This window comes from Vicugna pacos, chromosome 12 (genome assembly GCF_048564905.1).
Source record: "Vicugna pacos chromosome 12, VicPac4, whole genome shotgun sequence".
Classification (NCBI taxonomy): Eukaryota; Metazoa; Chordata; class Mammalia; order Artiodactyla; family Camelidae; genus Vicugna; species Vicugna pacos.
Genome location: NC_132998.1, coordinates 15,268,604 through 15,288,502, shown reverse-complemented (window position 1 = coordinate 15,288,502; position 19,899 = coordinate 15,268,604). Strand labels below are relative to the sequence as shown.

Here is a 19,899-nt window from a genome sequence, read left to right as displayed (position 1 = left end):
TATTTACCTCTTTAATTTCTAAGGAAGCTTATTCTACTCTATCTTGATTTTTTGCTTCAGATGTTTTCCTATATTTTTTTACTATAGAAGATAAAGACTTGTTTCTTATACCACTGCCCTGCCTACCTCCTTTGCTCCTCCACCCTAATGTTCTTTTGATGTGTCAACAGGATGTAAGCAATATTACATTACTCCGACTATAAAAACATGACTCACAGCTGAACCATATCATGAATTAGATTACTTTTCTTGCACAACTTCTTGCTTTTCCTAGGGTTAATACGTGCTTTGTCTTCTTCTTTTTTCCATATATTATCTATCATTGATTTAGCTAACTACCACAAAAGTATACACGTCCTCTTAATACGCTCACATACATACACTCGTTCATCAAGTTCGCTCCCTACGCTCTTGGAAATACTTTTCCTTTGTCCTGCTCCAATCTAAATGGGAAACTCTCTAAAAGCTACTGTTCAGCTGCCATTCTGGGGCTGTTCTATCCTCTTGAGAATCCCCTGTATCTTCTTCCTGGGTTGGAACTCATTTTCTGAACCTCACATCATTCCTTTGCTTACTTTCTCATTCAGTGAAGCATACATATCCTCCAGTATAATCATGAGAAAGGATGCATGAGAATGTATTTCTGAGCTCTTATGTATTTGAGAATGTCTTTATTCTGCTCTAACACCTGATTGATGGTTTAGTAAGGAATAAAATTTTCTAGGTTAGTAATTATTTTCCCCAGAACTTCCAAGGGAGGGCTCCACTACTCCACCTATTGTTGTTCAGAACATTCTTTTATACATGGTCTATATTCTCTCTCTAGAAGCTCTTCAAATCTTATCTGCAGAGTTCTAGAATTTTATGACGCACTTTGTATATGTAGTTCTTTCTTCATTTACTATGTATTAAGTTAATTCCTTTATCTGGATACTTTATTATTCTGGGAAGTTTTTTTTTGTTTGTTTGTTTGTTTTTTTTTTGTACTTTTCTTGTTAACTTTCTGCCTTTTATTGTTCTTTTCTGAGATTTCAGTATTCAGTACTGGACCTTATAGACTAATATCCTATTATCTCTTTGACTTCTGTCCCACTTTCTGAGATTTCTCAGCTCATCTTCTATTCCTGTTCAGTTTTTAAAATTTCTGCAATAATATTCTTAATTTCCAAAAGCTTTCTTAGTCTTTTCTTATTTCACTGATGAAATATCCCTTCTCTTATCTCTAAGGATATTTTATACATGGTCTATATTCTCTCTCTAGAAGCTCTTCACTCATTAATACAGATGTAATGTACATGATAAATATAATTAACACTGTTGTGCATTATACATGAAAGTTGTTGAGAGTAAATCCTAAGAGTTCTCATCATAAGCAAAAAAATGTTTTTCTATTTCTTTAATGTTGTATCTATATGAGATGATGGATGGTCACTAAACTCACTGTGGTAATCACTTTGTGATGTATGTAAGTCAAATCATTATGCTGTGCACTTTAAACATATAGTGCTGTATGTCAATTTCACCTCAATAAATTGGAAGGAAAAAAATTAGCTGTTCAATACTAAACTGGCTTAGGACATCCACTAAAAACTTGTTTAGTATTTCATATTCTGAATAATAAAACAAACTCTCAAATCCAAATGAATCATACTCTTATTGATGGCCTTCACTAGACTGAAGTGTGACAGGTTTAAGATTTGCTTATGTTCCTCTCTAAAAGTCAGTCCAGGCAGGAGATACGTATTTAAAGAAAATTACAATAGTCTTAAAACTAGGATTCTCATAGTGAGAGCAGGCCAAATTATCTAGAGAAAACCTGCAACATCGTTTACTCTTCCTCAGTACTAAATTTCATATCAGATCCTAGAGTTTACCAAAAAAACAAAAGAGGGGCGGGAAATGCTCATCTACAGCACTGACATAGAAAAACAAGTAAGTTCTGATATCTGAAGTTCTTTAATAAAAGAAGAGTGCTTATCTAATCATTATAAATGCCTTTTAAAACAGTTTCACTCTACTAAATTATCAAAGAGAGACATTTATTAATCTGTAAGTCTGGTACATCTATAAACCTGAGATCTTATTAATTAAAATTAAAAAAAAAACAACAACCAAACTTGGTATTCACAATATATAAAAAGTGAAGTTGATTTTTATTTATTTTTAACAACAATGAATTCATTAATTCTATCTATAAATAGAAATTTATTGCAACCTAGCCTGGAAAATAAATGCTCACCTCTCCCTGCCTGCAAATGGCTCATAGTAAGTTGTTCTTTGGAACAAGAATAAACAGCCTGAGCTCCAAAGAGGAGTCCCAAAGCACTACAGTGCCATTTTTCTCAGGTCCTGCTGCAAAGCTTTCCTGTATTAGAGAACCATACGCTAAACAACAACAAAAGACAGGCATATTTAACTGCTCATACAAGATAAATACATAAGAGATGCTTTATTTCCAAATAAAGTTTCAAATTAAAAGTGTGGCTAAAAGCCAAGCCACAACTACCTCTGGAACTGTGAATTAACTTCTCACTGTCACAGACTTCCCTTGTTACTGCTCACAGTTATTGGCCCACGAGGTATTTTATCTTATTTCCGCTAAGGACTGCTGCACTTATGAGTGGAGTAAGACCACGACGTAGGTTGCTAACTACCAAGTAACTGGAAAACACGTCTTTCTCCTTTTCCTTCCCAGTATTCATGCACACACACACACTCACTCTCCCCTTCCCTCCCTCCAAGGTGAGCATAAAAACAAAAAGGGCAGGGAACAGTATAAATGACTCCATGACAGCAGTTTATGTAGGACTGAATATAACGTGTAGAGCTCAGTAGAGTTCTGTGCACGACTATTTTCTAAGCCAAAATAGTAAGAACTTTGGCACAAGCAGTAAAATAAGAAACAAAAAAGGCAGAACACATAAATAAAAAGTCACTTACTACACATCATCTTCAAGTCATAAAGTTTTGCACTTAACAGATCTTCTCTTATGACTTTTTTTCTGTAAACAACAAGAAAGAGATGAAATAAGAGAAAACTGTCACTTTGCTCATTGACTTTCAATCCACTGCCCACTAAAATGAAAGCTATTATGCACTGAGTTTTAAATTTTAGCAAAGAAAGCATGATTAGTTGGACTCCCCACGTAGCTGCCACTCTCTACTCCAATGACTGCAATGGAGATTCACTACCAACAGGCAACAGTACCACAATCCCTGTCTCTGGAACTGGTGGAAAGTCTCAGAAAGACAGGAGTTTAATGGCTTTAAAAGGGAGAGGCAACACCAAATGGATTATCTTCTAAATGCTGGAGAAATGACGCATACGCCTGATAGACATAAGACTGAATGAGAGGAATTCTAAAACCATCCAAAAGACCCCCAAAAGAACATATGGCAAATATCTAATAGCTGACAGATTTTCCTTCATGGGAGGAATTATTAAGGGTCTGATTTGGTGGGGAAGAACAAATTATTACGTTGCATCTGTTATTTCCCTATACCACCCCTCTAGCACAAATCCTTGAGAAAAACAGTTAAGCCTGTGGACGGTCTCAGCTCTGTTGGACCTACTGGCTGACCCTGTTGCAGGTGGCCACTGCACTCTCAGCAAGAGCCAAGGGAATTGGGCAATTCTGAAAAAGCACAAAAATGCTTATGTACGACATCATCACAGCCAGGAACAGGAGCTGAATCAAGACTGAAGCTACTAGGGAAAGGTATTTCCTCATTACACCTGAAGGAAATGTGGTATTTACCATGTAAATATAAATGTAAGAATCAAAGCTAATGCAGATATAGTTAAAAGAAACTAAATAAAAATTGCTCTACTGTAGTTATTAACTTGGCTTTATGAGTGGGCTCTTGAACTGAGTGAATCCCTTAAGATCTACTAAGTTTTGTTTCTAAGTACGTTTTATGACATGTTTTTCAGATAGAAGTTGTCTATAGCTTTCTTCAGATTCTCAAGGAAGTCCCTAACTTCCCAGAAGTTAAGATGTAAAGAGCTACATTGTTATAAATTAGTGGCATGATTCAATAAATCTCAAGGACTACTGTCAATTGTTTTGGTAACTAATAAATTTACTCTCTTAAGAAATAAGTACTCTGATGAAATGTACTAATGAATAATAGATTTTAATTATAAATTTGACAAAATATTAACTTAAGAATACAACTTTTGGTATAGTTATACAATTGGATACTTCTCAGACATAGAAAAGAAAAAAAAGCCATTTGCAGCAACATAGATGGACCTAGAGAATGTCATTCTAAGTGAAGTAAGCCATAAAGAGAAAGAAAAATACCATAGGATATCACTCATATGTGGAATCTAAAAAAAAAAATTAAAGAAAAAGAAAAAAAAAAAAAGGACACTATGAACTCATCTACAAAACAGAAACAGACTCACAGACATAGTAAACAATCTCATGGTTACCAGGGAAAGGGGGTGGGAAGGGATAAATTTAGGAGTTTGAGATTTGCAAATGTTAGCCACTATATATAAAAATAGATTAAAAAACAAGTTTCTTCTGTATAGTACAGGGAATTATATTCAATATCATGTAATAACCTTTAATGAAAAAGAGTATGTAAACGAATATATGTATGTATATGCATGACTGGACATTGTACTATACACCAGAAATTGACACACTGTAACTGCCTGCACTTCAATTGAAAAAGTAAAACAATAAAATAAAAAAGAATACAACTTTTGGACAGCTCTAAACATATTTCAGATCAAAAAGGGCTTAAATTTTAAATGTACTATATAACAAGTTATTTTAAGTATTAATTATAAATTAATTTCCAGTATACTACTAACTCAATCCAAATATATGTTAATACCTGTTAAACTTGACTATAAAGTATTTCTAGGCAATTATGTTTTAATAATAGCAGTTAAAAAACCAAATAAAAACATGTTTAAAAAATTTTAAACATAAACATTTGTTATAGAAGGTAGCAAGCACCTGCTACAACACAAATAAGCAAATGAGAAAGATACTTAGTTTCAGTTACAGCTGTCTCATGAAGAGTGTTGTGCTGTATCATTACTTTCTACTTTGTGTCCATAAATACTAGAACAGTTACTCAAAATGCAGGCTGTGCACCAAAGCTTATATAGCCATATTAGTTTGTGATATGTACAAAAATGAATAAGCATTCAGAAAATTTTACAGAAATTTTATACTACTGTACCATTTTTATTTTATAAAACTATCAATCTAAAACAAATTAGGACAAAATTAAATAATTCATCAACGATAGAGGTCAAATTATAGTCTCAGATTTCAGCTGGTCCTTCCTGAAATTATCAAGTGTGTGCTTTAAAGAAGTAATTAAATACATTTAAGCCTCACATCGTTTTTTTTAAAGTACTTTTTTTTTGTTTTTCACTAGGTATCTTCTGATTCTACACAGTTGGATTCTACTTCTAAAGTTCATCACTAACCTCATACAGCTTTTAGAATTTTCCTGACAGGAGAGCTGTTTCTTAAAAGAGCTTTCATTTTTCCTGTCTTTTGTTTCTCTCGACTGTCTCTTTACTTGAACCTGTGAGAAAAGCAAAATCATCTAGTTAGAATGATAATTTAGCGTCACAAATGATAATAGATACATTCTCCCTTGAAAGGAGAAAAAAATTAAGGAAAGAAAATTGTCTGAATGAAAGTGTAGCCCAAATACATATGCTTATTAATTCAAGCATGCTAAACTATAAACTTAGTAAGTGTGCTAAGGTCTGGGGAAACAAAACAGTAAGAGAAAGACATCTAAACAGATTAAGAGAAATGTAAAGCACAAATCTTTGTATACATGTAGAACTGAGAGATTAACTTTATCTGAGGATATCAGAGAAAACTTTAATGAGCAGATGATTTATGAGTTGGTCTTAAAGAATTAGTAGGAATTTGTCTAAGGAAAAAATGGAGGGAACACAGGTATAAGAAACAGTGAGAAGCCAATGCAGATGGAGAAGAAAAAATTAACAGGATAGGAAGCTGATGTAATGTATTAGGACCAGATTGTAAAGGGTCTTGAATAATAAAATAATTCTATAGGAATCAGAAAATAAGTGGAGTTTTAAAAGCAAGTGAATGAGATGATCAAATCTGTTTTCTTTGGCAGTGATAAGGAGAGACTATAAAAGCCAGGAAACTGAAAGAAAGTTCTTTTAACAGTGTGGATCTATACTGCATGAGACAATAGTCACTAGCCACATCCTATCAGGCCTGTGAAATGTGGCTCGTTTAAATTGAGGTGTACTTGTAAATATAAAATACACACTGGATTTCAACAAAGGCAACAAAAGATAAAAATCTCGTAATAATAATTCTTCTAAAATATTACATGTTGAAATAATACATCAGACATGTTGGATTAAATAAAATAATTCATTTTAATTGTTTCCTTTTGCTCTTTTAATGTGGTTACTAAAAATACTATACTACAGAGTGGTTTGTAGTATATTTCTATTGGCAAAACAGGTCTAGATGACAGCATGAGGGCCTGCAAAGAGGTAACAGCAGAAGAATGAAGAAGGAACAAACTTAAGACATTGTGCAGAAGAAATACACAAAGATAAGGGGGAGAAAAAAACAGAAAACCCCAGATGTTTCTGATCTGTGTAACTGGGATTGCGGTACCATTAATAACTGGGGTTGGGGGAAACAGCCAGGAGTGAGATGAGTTCGGGTTTGTTAATGTTTGGATTGCTTTGATATTCTAGATAGAGATGTCCAACAAGTGGTTGAAAATACAAGAAACTATAGATGTCTCATTCAAGTTTAACTGTAAAGGGAAAAGGATAATAAAGATTCAAAAGAAGTAAAAGGTTAAAGGAAGATATTAAGAGTATGTGGATAATATCACATAAGAAATACCTTTTAAGTTTGACAAAATTAGATTAACACTGCCCCAACTTTTAATTTAAGTAACATACAAACTCTATTAAATGAAACATAAACTTTTATTCCAAGCAACAGAACAAAACTCACATGAAGCAACAGAAACAAAATTTTACAGGAAAATATCTTTGGAAGCTAGTTCATGCTAATGAATCTTCAGAAACATAATATATATAGTTTGGAAAATCGACAACATGTCTTTCAGAGAAGCCATGCTTTAATTTTAATACCACACACACATATAATATTTTATCTTTTCTCCAACATACATCCTAGTATGCATAGATGTCCAGAGTTATACAATTATAACAGGCAAAATCTTTTACATATGTCATTTTATTTGAATTGTAGTCTTGTTTGTACCTTATGTCATGGAGGCTTATCTGGAAAAAACATATCAGTACAAATTTATAAACATCTACATGAAGGACATCTAATGCTTAAATCATTGCATGTTGCTTCCATATCCCTTCCTACTCAAAGACGGCAACCAAGCTGTTGGAGCCGCTTGGGAAGACTGTTTTGCCCATCAGTGGTATCATATATGCATGCATTCAGGATTCTCATTTTTAGCTGTGTATCATTCCTGCCTTGTTAGTGACACATCAAGAAATCTCTTCCTCATACATTTTACTTAACTACTTATTCTTTTTTCTCTTTTCACCTTTTATTCATTAGCTCAGGAGTATGCTCGTATTCTTTTTTCTTCTTTTATTTGTAAGCCAAAAATAAATGTGAATACAAATCATAATCACGGTTCATAATGAAGGTAACATCACTGTGATGTGTGCATCTCAAGGATGTGACTAGGATTAAGTACTACAATAAGAGTACTTAACAGAAGAGAAGTCATCTGCCCATGCCAACCTCGAAACTCTACGACAAAGTCCCTCTCAAGATCTCCACAAACCCCTACTTTTCTCCAATTTAACTCACTTTCCTTAAAGCAGCAGCATTTAAGAACAAAGACACCAATATATTTAATTTTTTTTGTTTAATTTTCAACATTGTATGTTTCTCATGAAAACATAATTTTCAGATACTTTGAACTTAAGTTTTTGTGGGGGTTGGTCTTTGGATCTAATATTTCATTCGAACATTTTTTCAACAGAAATGAAACGCATTAAGCGTAAAGTTGAACAATTCACAAATAATATTTAAATCGGAAATCTACTAAAGCCAAATCATCTCAACTATGTTTAGACAGTTCATTTTGCAAAATAAAATCTCAGCCTTACCTTAACACAGCCTTCCAACGCACTGAATTTAAACACTGCCTGGAAAGGTTTTCGGTCAATAGGACATGAAGCCAGTGTCTGAAAAATGATTACAAATTATAACTTTACAAGTGTTTCTTTAGACTAGATCAAAATGAAACCATAACAAACACATTTACAGTAAGTTTTTCACCAGAACATGAAACAACAGAGAAGCAATTTTTTTCTTCTCTCAAAGATAAAGGTGAAAGACTTTCCACCTGTGTCATGCCACAGAGTAATAAATATCTTAATTTTTAAAATTCATTCAAACATTTCCTGAGCACTTATTGTCTGCTAAATCAGTAGAATACAGAGTGAGCAACAGAGATAAGATCTTTGTTATCAATGTAATACCTATTAAGACCTGCTGCACCGCTGAGACCTACAGGCATAATGAAAGGAAAGCTGGGCTGGAATCACGAGCTCTGTGAGCACCTGGGTGACCCTGAGCTGTAAAAGGAATGGCTTGGACAGGTCTCTTACAGATTTTTGTTCTATGACTTAATATTATCCCCTCAGATTATTTTGGATATGCAATTGCACCAGCAATAAAAAAAGTTTTAGATACAAAGAAAAGGAGGGATTCCTCCACTGCTCCCTGAGCCATGTAGGTACCCCCTCCAGAAGTAGTTTTCTACATATCCTTTTGGAGATACTCAGTGCTTACACATACGTGTATCTTTAAATATAAAATACAGTATAATTAATTCAGTTGCTGAACTGAATCTTGTTTTTCCTCTTAATTATATACCTTAGGTTAGTTTATATTACTATTTCATAGTTACCCCATTCCTAACAGCATGGTATGTCATAAGTTTTAATTTACATTTCCTTTATATGAGTAAGGTTGAAAATATTTTCATATTTAAGGGCTCTTCAAAGTTCATTTTCTTTAAACTGTCTATTCATGCCTTTGCCTAACTTTTTTATTAGGTTGCTGACCTTTTTCAAACTGAATCATAGACTTACTTTCCAGATTAAGAAAAATTGTTCTTTGGTCACTCTGTGACTCTAAATCAACTTTATCTTGATATAAATGTATTTCCTGTACTCTCACAATTAACGTGCATCAACTATAATTAAGAGTTTCTCGGATAATACTATTAAATGTTTGTACAGGAACAGGTTCATATTACTTAAGTAATTTAAGGAGAATATGTTGTCTACTAGGGTAGTTCTGTAGCCTATGAAGAACATACCAAAAGGTGATGTTTTAATACCTATGGTTATAAAAGTAAAACAGGATTCTAATAATTTAATAGAAATAATCTAAAAACAAGACAATAATGGAATTTTGATAAATTATCTTATATTCTCTATTGAAAAAATGTGATTTTTGGCTTTCTGGACTCTGGCACATATCAAGATATGCTTATGCCAGTACAGGTAGAACAGACTGTGTGTGGTCCTTTGATCATATAATACATTTTCACAATGCCTGTGAGTCATTTTGGGAGCAGCCAAAATACAAATTGAGCTACTTTTTACTACACTGCTACAAAGTGATTTTTCTTTTCCTAAGTAGGTAGGCCTTGATAAAAATGCTTTACACCATATCTGAATTAGAAAATGTGACCTTACTATATTATCGGTTCAGACTGGCAGAAGCCAGCTCAGCTTACTTCCAAGTACTATGGATTTAGGATGCTACTACTTTCCCTACAGAAAACCTGACCTTAAGAAGCTTTGCTACAAGTAGCAACAAAGCTGTCCACATCTTTTTAATGCCTTGCAAATAGCAATTCTAGTTCAAACAACTCGACATAACTATGTGATTGTTTACATTAACATTTACCACATGAAATTTCTTAGACTAGAGGTTGTATGAACACAACATTTATAATTCAAAAGAATTCAAAAAATGGAAACTTTCATGTATTTATTTTTTACCAAGGTTTTAAAATATATTTTTATTCCTATTTTAAAGGTAAATTTAGATAAACATTCTTTAAAAAGATAAAACAGTAATAAAATTTGTTTCCTTCAATATTTTTTAAAAAAACTATTGATAGATGTATAAGGACTCTGGATTTACTGTCTATTTTCGTAACTTGTCCTTGTGTATATAACCTTGAGCAAATTACATAGCCTTTCTTTGTCTTAGTTATCTCATTTGTAAAACTGTAGACAGTAAGAATCTGAAGCTTAATTATAGGAATTAATGGCATATGCTAAGTATTGTGTAAACTCTTCCACACATCAACTGGCTTCACTGCACTAAAAGTAAAAAAGCTTATTGGTTCACTAACAAAAAGATAACTCACAATAAGATGTATACATACATGTGAGAGACATGAGTTCTTAATGACTTTTTGTTGGAATTTCCAAAGTTCATGACACATATGGAAATTAAAGTATTTCATGTTATTGTATCTATTTCAAGTTGTAACACTTACTAAGATCCAAAGAAAGCCACTGTGTTCAAAAAATTTATTCTATATCAGATGCACTGAATCTTTCAAAAACTTTCAAATTACACAATCTCATCTTCTTCTTTATTAAATCTCCTCTGCTGACATCAGCTAAATGGCACTCCTTTCTTTACCATCTTCAAACTGACAGAGTTTTTAACCTGAGCCATTCCATTTTGATCTGTTTCAGATAATAGGGTTCTGAGTAAGACTTTGCTTTTGTTCTTTTTTCCTTAAGCATGGATTTGTCTTAGGTTTCATCTGAGGAAAGGGTTCCACTGCTATTTCAAAAACAAAAAGAAAACAGGGGGGGAAAGTTGTAGTTGAAAAACCACTGCTATATATTATGATAATCCGTATATACTTTTATTTCCTAAAGATAATCCAGTTAACACTAGAAAATAAGTTAATAGATTTTCTTTGGCTCAGGCTTAGCCATCAGAAAAATTTCTTAAAGCCAAGTTATCCTCCCCAGTTAAAAAAGCATAGGTCAGAAAACAAGCTACCTGTAGACAAAATAATTTTGCTATGGCTATTAAGAAGTGATATCCATTTCTGACCTTAGAACAGTTTAGCAGAGGATTTCAAAGGGGAAATGGAAAAGAAATTCAATTATCCTGAGTTAAGCCTTCACAGCATACTTCAATAAATTTATAGTGACTAAAGAAGAATTTAATGAAAAAGAAATCAAAACAGATTTTAACAATTAAATGGATCTTTAATTTTTTTCATTAATGTATATACTGGAAGAAAAACATAAGGCTACTTTTCACAAGCACAGGCCAAAGTTCAAAGACACCATTATTAATAGGTACTAAAGAATAAAATTACATATCACATGATGATCAAACAGCTTTAATAGAAAAGTTTTAACAAGTAGGTTTTTAAAAATGGTTTGCACTGGCCTAATTTTAAGGCATTCCTAAGGATTCTTCACCCTTATAATCCAGCAAATATCCACTCAGAAAATCTCAAAGGTATGTATTTTAATCTTAGTTTCCAGAGTTTGTGTCACTAAAATAATTAATTTAGCTTTTAAGTTGTGTGGTCTTAAAAATTCACATTTAAAAGTAAAGTAAAAACTTTAACGAATATACTTAATTCTGCTTAAAAATATACTTTTAGTTTTGAAGAAAATTATCCTAAATTTTATTTTCCTTGTATACAACAAAAATAAATACCCCTTGGTTATTCACCATTTTGTTTCCTTACATACAACAATACCCATCAATTACTCATCTATTTAAAGCAACAATGACTTTCATTTCAATAATTTTTAAAGTATCTAATTTAATTAGTATCATAACCAAAGTAATCCAATATCATCATTCAACTTTGTGATATAGCTACAAAATTAACAGAATTTGATCACTACTTTACAATGTAATGTGTATTTAAAACAGAGCATGTATTTCACTGTGAATGCTCTGCGCTAAGGTTACACAAGGTTATATAAATTAAGGAGGCAATTTTCATAGAAAAAAAATAATCTTCCTAGTGATGTCAGTAAAACATACCCTAGTATTCTGGAGCGTTGTAAATTCCCAGCTCAGACAAACCCACATTTAAATGTAAGAACAGGAAACCTTCCTTATTTGGGAATTCAGGATTCTTGATTTCTAATATTTCTTGCTTCCTGCTGCTGCTCTATCCTCAATCACAAAGGCTGCCTACCGATAGCCCCTCCTAGAGAGAGAAAGGAAGTGTTAAAGTAAGCGCTTACAGACTAAAGCTCAGCATCTACGCTTTAGGTAGGTTTGTCTGTTCACGGGATTCTCTAGAACATCTGTCTCTCTCTCTAACAAGTGAACACATTACATAAAACTGCAATTCAAAATTTAGGAATGCATACCACTAGAGGCTGGTGCTTGTTTTAAAGCTATTCACCAGGACCTATCCTTTCTCGTCGATGCTCCCAAGGTACCTAGCCTGTACCTCTGAAGAAAGTGCTCACCTGCGGTCGGCCTACATGTACACTATCACATTTAACCAGTTCTTCCAAGATAGTACTTGTCAATTCACATTAGTCAAACTATGATTCCTTATAACAGCTTTCAGGGATGTATCCCTACAGGACAAATGGCTGTCAGTGATAGAACTAACAGCAAGAAAGCATTTATCTAACTACTCAAAGGGAATGCTTTCATGTTTTTAAAGATACACTGCAACAGTTGGGTAGAATTACTTTATAATCTTCCTTTTCTTTTAACTTTTAATAGTTAAGACTCTCTTTTTCTAGCCTAAAAACAGAAAATCCCATAAACTATCTATACAAATCATTTTACAAATTCTGACATTTAAAACTAGGCCAAAAAGAAATATACATTAATTTACCCAACTGGTTAAAAAAAAAAAGAATATTAAATGAAAATCTATTACAAATATGCGTTAGGTAATATTCACAGTATGAAAATATTCTTTGCTCTATCAAAGGTTTTACCAAAGGATTAATCCACAGAGTGAAAACAACTGGGGATTTGGAATAATTAGTCACAAATTCAAGTTCTGGAGGAGTCAGAACTAGCAAGCTCTCTAACTCACTTTAAGGATGAAGACAGAAACCCCTGAATCACCTACCACACAGGTTGTTAATAATTAATTAAATTAACGTATTTGACAATGCTTTACAAATTACAAAGATAAGGACTAATAGTAGTGCTCCCAAATAAGCTGAAATTATTGTTCACAGAGTACCACAAAACAGAGAGGTTTGGTTTACTTCAGCAATAAGGAAAAATTAAAATTTTAGGAAAAATTGTTGGGAAAGTCCAGGCAATAATACTTTGCTGAATTAAGTTACTGAACAGCAATCAAATCACCAGAATGATGTATAAATTTCTACTCACTGCATAAAGGAATATCTGTATATAAAACACATTAGTATTCAAGAAATAAGTCAACTAGTCATATTTTGATTTTTTTGGTATGTATTATTAATTTAAAAATACATTCCTTGCCTGTCTGCACTGAACACTGCTGTCTGAGTTCTTCAAGAACTGTACATCACCACAGTAAGACTCTTCATTTCTAGCCTCATGAGAGAAAACACCCCTTTGCCAACTGTCCGATTTTGATTTCGTTAACCTTACTTTATCAAACTGAAGCTGTCAGCATTTGATATAAAATGGGGGACTGAGAGAAATACGTTGAGGGAGGATAATTTGCTTACAGTGGGGAAGTTAATCACATTAAAAATTACCTACAAGATAAGGGAAATATTAACATACCTAAAAGAGAAAGAACCCCCGTGGCAATAAGGAACCTCCTAATCACATATATCACAGGTCCCTTTAAACAGAGCAAAAACTCCGAACTCCTTCAAACATGAAGTGTTTCCAAGTCCTCAAGCTTTAGGTGTTTAAGGGTCGACATTTTAACTACCTCTTGGCAACATGTCAAGTAATAAATCTTATTTTCTTTGCCTTTACATAATTATCTACTTTAAAATGCGCAAACTCAAACACTCAAGATTAAACTTATGTGTAAACTAAACACTCTCAATATGTTCAGAATATATTTTTGCCCACAGTATGGATAAAATAAGTACCTTTCTAAATGGCTGATAAACTTAAGTGTATTTAGTTCCAGATTCTCAGTTCTAATGTTAATGCTTTAAATTAACAAGAATAACTTTCCTTATGTGTCAATTAGTGTTTTTGTTTAGATCAATATCCTATTTCTACATAATCATTTTTATTTTATAAACCAACAGGCTTACTATGAGATCCTTGAAACTAAATATAGTCAGAATGGACACATTAAATATCCTGAATCTTTCTGCCCTAGGGAAAGTAGATTCTATGAAATATCTAGAGACTAAATTCTGCTACTTAATCACTTTAAAGTCCTTAGATGGTTTTTATCTTAAGTAACCACAGAACCAAAATTTTAAAGCTTCAAGAGATTGAAACTAATTATGACTCTGGATATAGATACTTTAAGAACATGAGAAATTTCAAGACTGTGTCCAAAATAAATACACTAGACTGTTACATACTTTAACTTTACTCGTCTCTTACAGAGAAGTTCTTCAAAGCCTAAAATATGAGGGTGAAAGTAAGTCCCTCTTCTTGGCTCTTGATATCTATTCAGAATCATATTTTAGTGAACCCTGAGTATAAATCTCAGATAGCTCACCTGATTTGCTAAAAGACACAGAGACTAGGAAGGTGATCCTGAATACATTTTGCACTTTTTTCTTACTATGTAGATTTCAAACCACTGTAAATTTCACTTTTGATTTCATCCTTCCTAGTATAGAAGTGAACATTACTAAAATTTTAAACTATGGATCAACTTTTAAAAGTTATTTTAATTTCAGGTCATCCCTTGAAGTAATTAGAAACAAATCCAAGTTCAGGATCCTTGCTTTGAATATCAAATAAACATTAACACAGTGATTTAAATGAAAGAATACACAAGAAAGCCTTTGCACAGGGCCTGGCCGGTTAGCAGAGTCTGAATATAGACAATTATTTCTAACTCTGAAATCCAAAGTATATTACATGTCTCTTTTTTAAAAATAGAAAGAGACTGAAGAAAATGAGAGGAAAATCTTAATACCTAATGGCCATGAATAAAAACACTAGTGGATATGAAATCTGCTTCTACTTGTTAGAGTGCTTATATACGTCAAGACATATCTAATTTTTTATCATGCCAATAAAAGATTCAAACTGAACATTTAGTTCAAAGCCTAAGTGATTTCGTTAACCAGTATTCATTTATTATTTATGACGAACATTTTATTAGGAGATTGTGCTTTTGCTACTTCTCAACTTTAACTGATTTCTGCTATCCTGATTTGGGACAAAGAAATAATTCAGAATACTCTGTCTACTCTTTGCTTTTGAGGTTCACTACCTTTGCTTAAAGAATACCACAACTCCCTCACTGCCCATCACAGTTTATGTTTGTACAGCAGGTAAGTACTCCTTTTACAAGTAATCTGGCTTCAACAAAATGTTTATATCCTAAAAAGTAACACAAAGAAGGAAAATAGTACATGCAAGAAAAGTGCTGACCACAATATTATGTATGCTATCAAGTATTTTCAACTTAAAAATATTCAACAAGACTTAAAAAACAGACAAGTTCAGCACTGTCTAGTAGTTGAATATGTACACAGACTACAACCTAGTAGTACCACTTCTAGATACATACCCTAGAGAAATCTGAACTTGTACACCATGATAAAGCTTATGGCTGTATCAAAGATGCATGGAGAGTGTAACGAAGGCTGGAGAATCAAATCTATTTTATAAATTCTATTCTTCATAGACAAAAACATATACTCAAATTATAGTTGCTAAAACTCATAATTATATGGTCACCAAATACAGTCTTAGAAAAAGCACTGAATTGAAGACTTCTACCCATCCAGTAATACTGCTTCTCTATTGGAAGCAAAATCTCTTCTATTTTTAAAATATTTAATCACAAAACAAACCATGGTGCAGTACATTCAACACAGAAGAAATCATTAATTGGGTGGCAAAGAAAAATAGGCATTCTTATTTCACTAGTCGATACTCCTAAAAACACAGAGATTTACAATTACATTAAATAATTAAACTCAAAATACTTTTTCACCTACCCTTTGTCCCTTCTTGCCAAAGACCGGTTTAGGCTTTAATCTATAATTAGAACTGTTTCCAAGTATACTATTATGAATTCAATTGGTATAGTAAATCTTTTTCCCCCCTCCCAGAACTCGGCCATAGAGTCAGCATATAGTTACGTTCTTTCCATATTATTAATGAAATATGTAAAACAAAGAACTTTGAAAACCCCAATTATGCAATAAGTGTTTAATTCCAATGTGCTTAAAAGGCATCAATTTGAATGTTGCTAATGTTAAAAATATTTTTAAGATTTGTCTCCTTTACTAATTTTTACACACTGACAAATCATTAGCTCAGAAAATACAGCATGATCAATACAACAATTAAAGTTTTATTTCACAATTCACAGCAATTGGGCTCATGATGAGTATTCAATGTACAGCACCGTGATCTGCTTGGCCTGAACTGAATCAACGTAATACATCAGAAGTCCCAAATTGTCCTGTGTCTTAATCATTTACTGTCTATGAAGAACCTCGATAATCTCTAACTCTGAAATCAGTTCATAATAAATTAAAAACAGGAATTAGAAAATGCAGTTGTAAATTTACTTCTGCCTGTTAAGCTATGAGACCTCGGCCAAGTTACAGAACACAAAATCCAAGTTTCCTCATCTGTAAAATGGAAGAACACTATTACATCTGTTCTGGTTATCCCCCAAGGCTGATATACAGAAGAAATGAAATAATCTACATAAAAATTCTCTGAAAAATAAAAAACACATAGCAGAGAGAAGGTGTTATTATTAGCATTAAACAGGTATCACCTCAAAAGGGTTAAGTACACTAAAGATGAATTACTGCATTTCCACCAGGAAAAAATACTTAATCTGTTACTTCCATAAAGTTACTAAGATTAAAAAAAAAAGATACGCATTTAAAATTTCTTTATTATAAAAGACAAAAAGCTGAACATAAAAATTTTAGAAGGAAATAAACTGACAAAATTTGAGCAATACAGGGACATCTGTCCAAAGTGGGGGAAAAAACATTACTGTGAAATAATTTATGAAAGGCAGTCTGAACTCTTCAGGTGGAATAAAATGCTAGGGAACTAAAATACTGTAATTTTTAATACTTATTCTCATACTCACCTCTGCCCATGTAAGAATACAGGTCAAGCAGAAGACATGAGTACAGCTTTCTGGAAAACCAATTTCCTTCTCTAACAGACAACTGAGACATATTGGACATCTGTCAGCTTCACTGTACAACAGACCAGTGGTAACAGTATTATCTTTGTTTTCTTCACCTATAAAGTAAAGAAGCCATATACACTTTCAAGTTCTCCAGACCAAATGGCATGTTTGTGGCAGTATCATGGACTAGATACTTCAAAGGGCTCAAGGTAATTAGATCTTAGATATACCATAAGAAACATTCGACTTGAGCAGCACAGCACCCCCAACATTTACTAATTTATATTTTTAATGGAAGAGTGGAAAGAATTTTTAATGAATTTAATTTAAAAATAATTAAGTCACATGGTTCAAATATTTAAAAGTAAAAAAAAGTTACAGTGATAAATCTCCCACTCAAATCTATCCCCATCCATTCAGCTCCACTCAATTCAACAAGTAACTGTTAACTTTGTTCTTTTCTTCCAAAGGTTTCTTTAATGCATAGACAAGCAAATCCCAATATAGATTCTTTCAAACCTTCTTCACATAAACCTCCTTCTGCATTTTTTCTGTTATTGTTTCAACCTATGGATGGGACATTCACTTGTTTTCAACCTTTGGCTGTAACAATGCTGCAATGAAAAACTTTTCATATCACATTTTAATAGTACATCTGTAGGATAAAATCCTAAAAATGGAATTGCTAGATCAATGTGTAAGTGAATTTGTAATCTGAGTAGATACTGCCAAATTATACTCCTTGGGGTTTGTACTAATATAAACACCTACCAGCAATGTAATCAACACATAAAAAAGTATGCATTGCTGGCTCAAGTAAAAGAAACTCCAAGATTCAACATAAAATTAAACAAAAATTAAGAAATGGTCAGATGAAATGTGCACAGTACATATACCAAGCAAATGAAAAAGGTGGGATCACTCTGGGAGCACGTGTTCATACCAGCGTTCATACCTGGAGACTTAACTTTTGGGACCAACCCAGGTAGGGGGACTGATCCTGGGAGATTCCAGTATCAAGCCAAGACCCTCACATGGGGCTAACATGGTCTCAGCATGGGTTCAGAAAAAAGCAAATACATACAAATCCTCTGGAGGAAAGCATCCCTAATTTAGGCTATTCCTCAGGAGTCACAGATGAAACCAATCAAACATGAACTTGTCATCAAACACTACCAGAGAAAATACGCTGCCTTGAGTAAGAATCAGCAGAAACAAGAAAGTGTTTAGATTTACTTTTGTATTTATATTTTATATGTTATATTTATTTATTATTAATTTATTTAGACATCCACTGGCTTCAAATATCAGAACTTTCAAACTCTACACAGAATGACTTAACAGCAGATTAGACCTGGAAGAAAGGAATGTTTATTAACTGGAAGAAAGACTTGAAGAAGTTATCTAGACTTTAAGAGACACAGAAGGAAATGCAACCTGTGAAAGACAGTTCAGGAAATGAGGTCAGAACAAAATCTAACATATTAATTGAAGTCCAGAAGAAGAGAATAAAGGGGAGGAAATAGTTAAAACAGTAATGGCTGGGAAACGATAAACAAACAAAAACAAACAAAAAACATGATCCAACCAAGAAGGCATGGTAAACAGGAGAAATGAAAGTAATCCATGTCTAGAAAAAATGTAGCAAAACTGTACAACATCAAAGATGAAAATAAGATCTTAAAAGCAGAAAGAGGGAAAAGATAGATCATCTACAAGGGAATGACAATTAGGCTAAAAACACATTTCTTGACAGCAAATAAGAAAACCAGAAAATGACTAAATAATATCTTCAAAGCTAAGAGACAAAAAAAAAAAATCAATCCAGAATTATTTATCTATCTTTAAATAGTTTTGAAGAGAAAAAAATTACAAAAACTTAAGAGTTTACTACCAATAGACTTTCACTAAAGGAACTTAAGATTTTTTTCAGAAAGAAGAAAAGGGATGAAGTAAAAACAGAGGACAGTAACAATAAAAACAGAAAAAATACGTCATTCCTAATCAGAAGGGAGCAAAAATGTAAGAAGAAAAGAGCCCAACAAATTAAAAACCTGGACAGATTGAACATAAGACATGAGAAGAGGGGGTGCAAAAAAGTGTGCATTTCTAATTCAGGAAGATTATTTCAGATTTCAAGAACAAAAAATATGCAAATACAAAAAAACTCCTTGTGTTATTCTGAAATGTATACAAACAGTTTGGAAACACTAAATTTTGCTTTCAATACACAAGCTTTATAAAAAAGAAGTTACCTTCCATATCTTCATACTCCTCATCTCCCACATTTAGGGTATATAGAGTTTTCTTCTTCATTTCTCCTTGAAAAACGGTTTCCTATAGGATGAATTATAATAGAGAATTTTTATATTTGCCTTGTCCCAGTAATATATATACACATATATGTATGTGTGTATATATATATATATATGTTAAAAAAAAAAAAAACTTGAGCTGTAAGAAGTACTTTACACGTAAAAGAACACAATACAGGCCAAATCAGTACATTTTTCGGAGAATCCAGTACTCTTTATACTCCTTGCCACCAAGCACACA

At 32.7% G+C, this 19,899-nt stretch overlaps 1 protein-coding gene across 3 annotated transcripts in view; it reads right to left on the bottom strand.

Annotated features, from left to right (window-relative positions):
• The window catches only part of SCAF11 (SR-related CTD associated factor 11), a 57,978-nt gene that overhangs the window by 14,220 nt on the left and 23,859 nt on the right, over positions 1 to 19,899 (bottom strand). For 2 of the 3 annotated variants that reach the window (XM_072972938.1, XM_072972939.1), the window contains exons 2-6: positions 19,599 to 19,680; positions 17,299 to 17,456; positions 8,150 to 8,227; positions 5,459 to 5,559; positions 2,941 to 3,002 (exon numbers count right to left, since the gene is read on the bottom strand). In XM_072972938.1, the coding sequence (XP_072829039.1) occupies positions 2,941 to 3,002; positions 5,459 to 5,559; positions 8,150 to 8,227; positions 17,299 to 17,456; positions 19,599 to 19,659 (460 nt within the window). In that variant the 5' untranslated portion in view covers positions 19,660 to 19,680. Of the gene's footprint in view, positions 1 to 2,940; positions 3,003 to 5,458; positions 5,560 to 8,149; positions 8,228 to 12,098; positions 12,268 to 17,298; positions 17,457 to 19,598; positions 19,681 to 19,899 lie in introns of those variants that run through there. The other variant, XM_031683076.2, reaches the window with a different exon arrangement.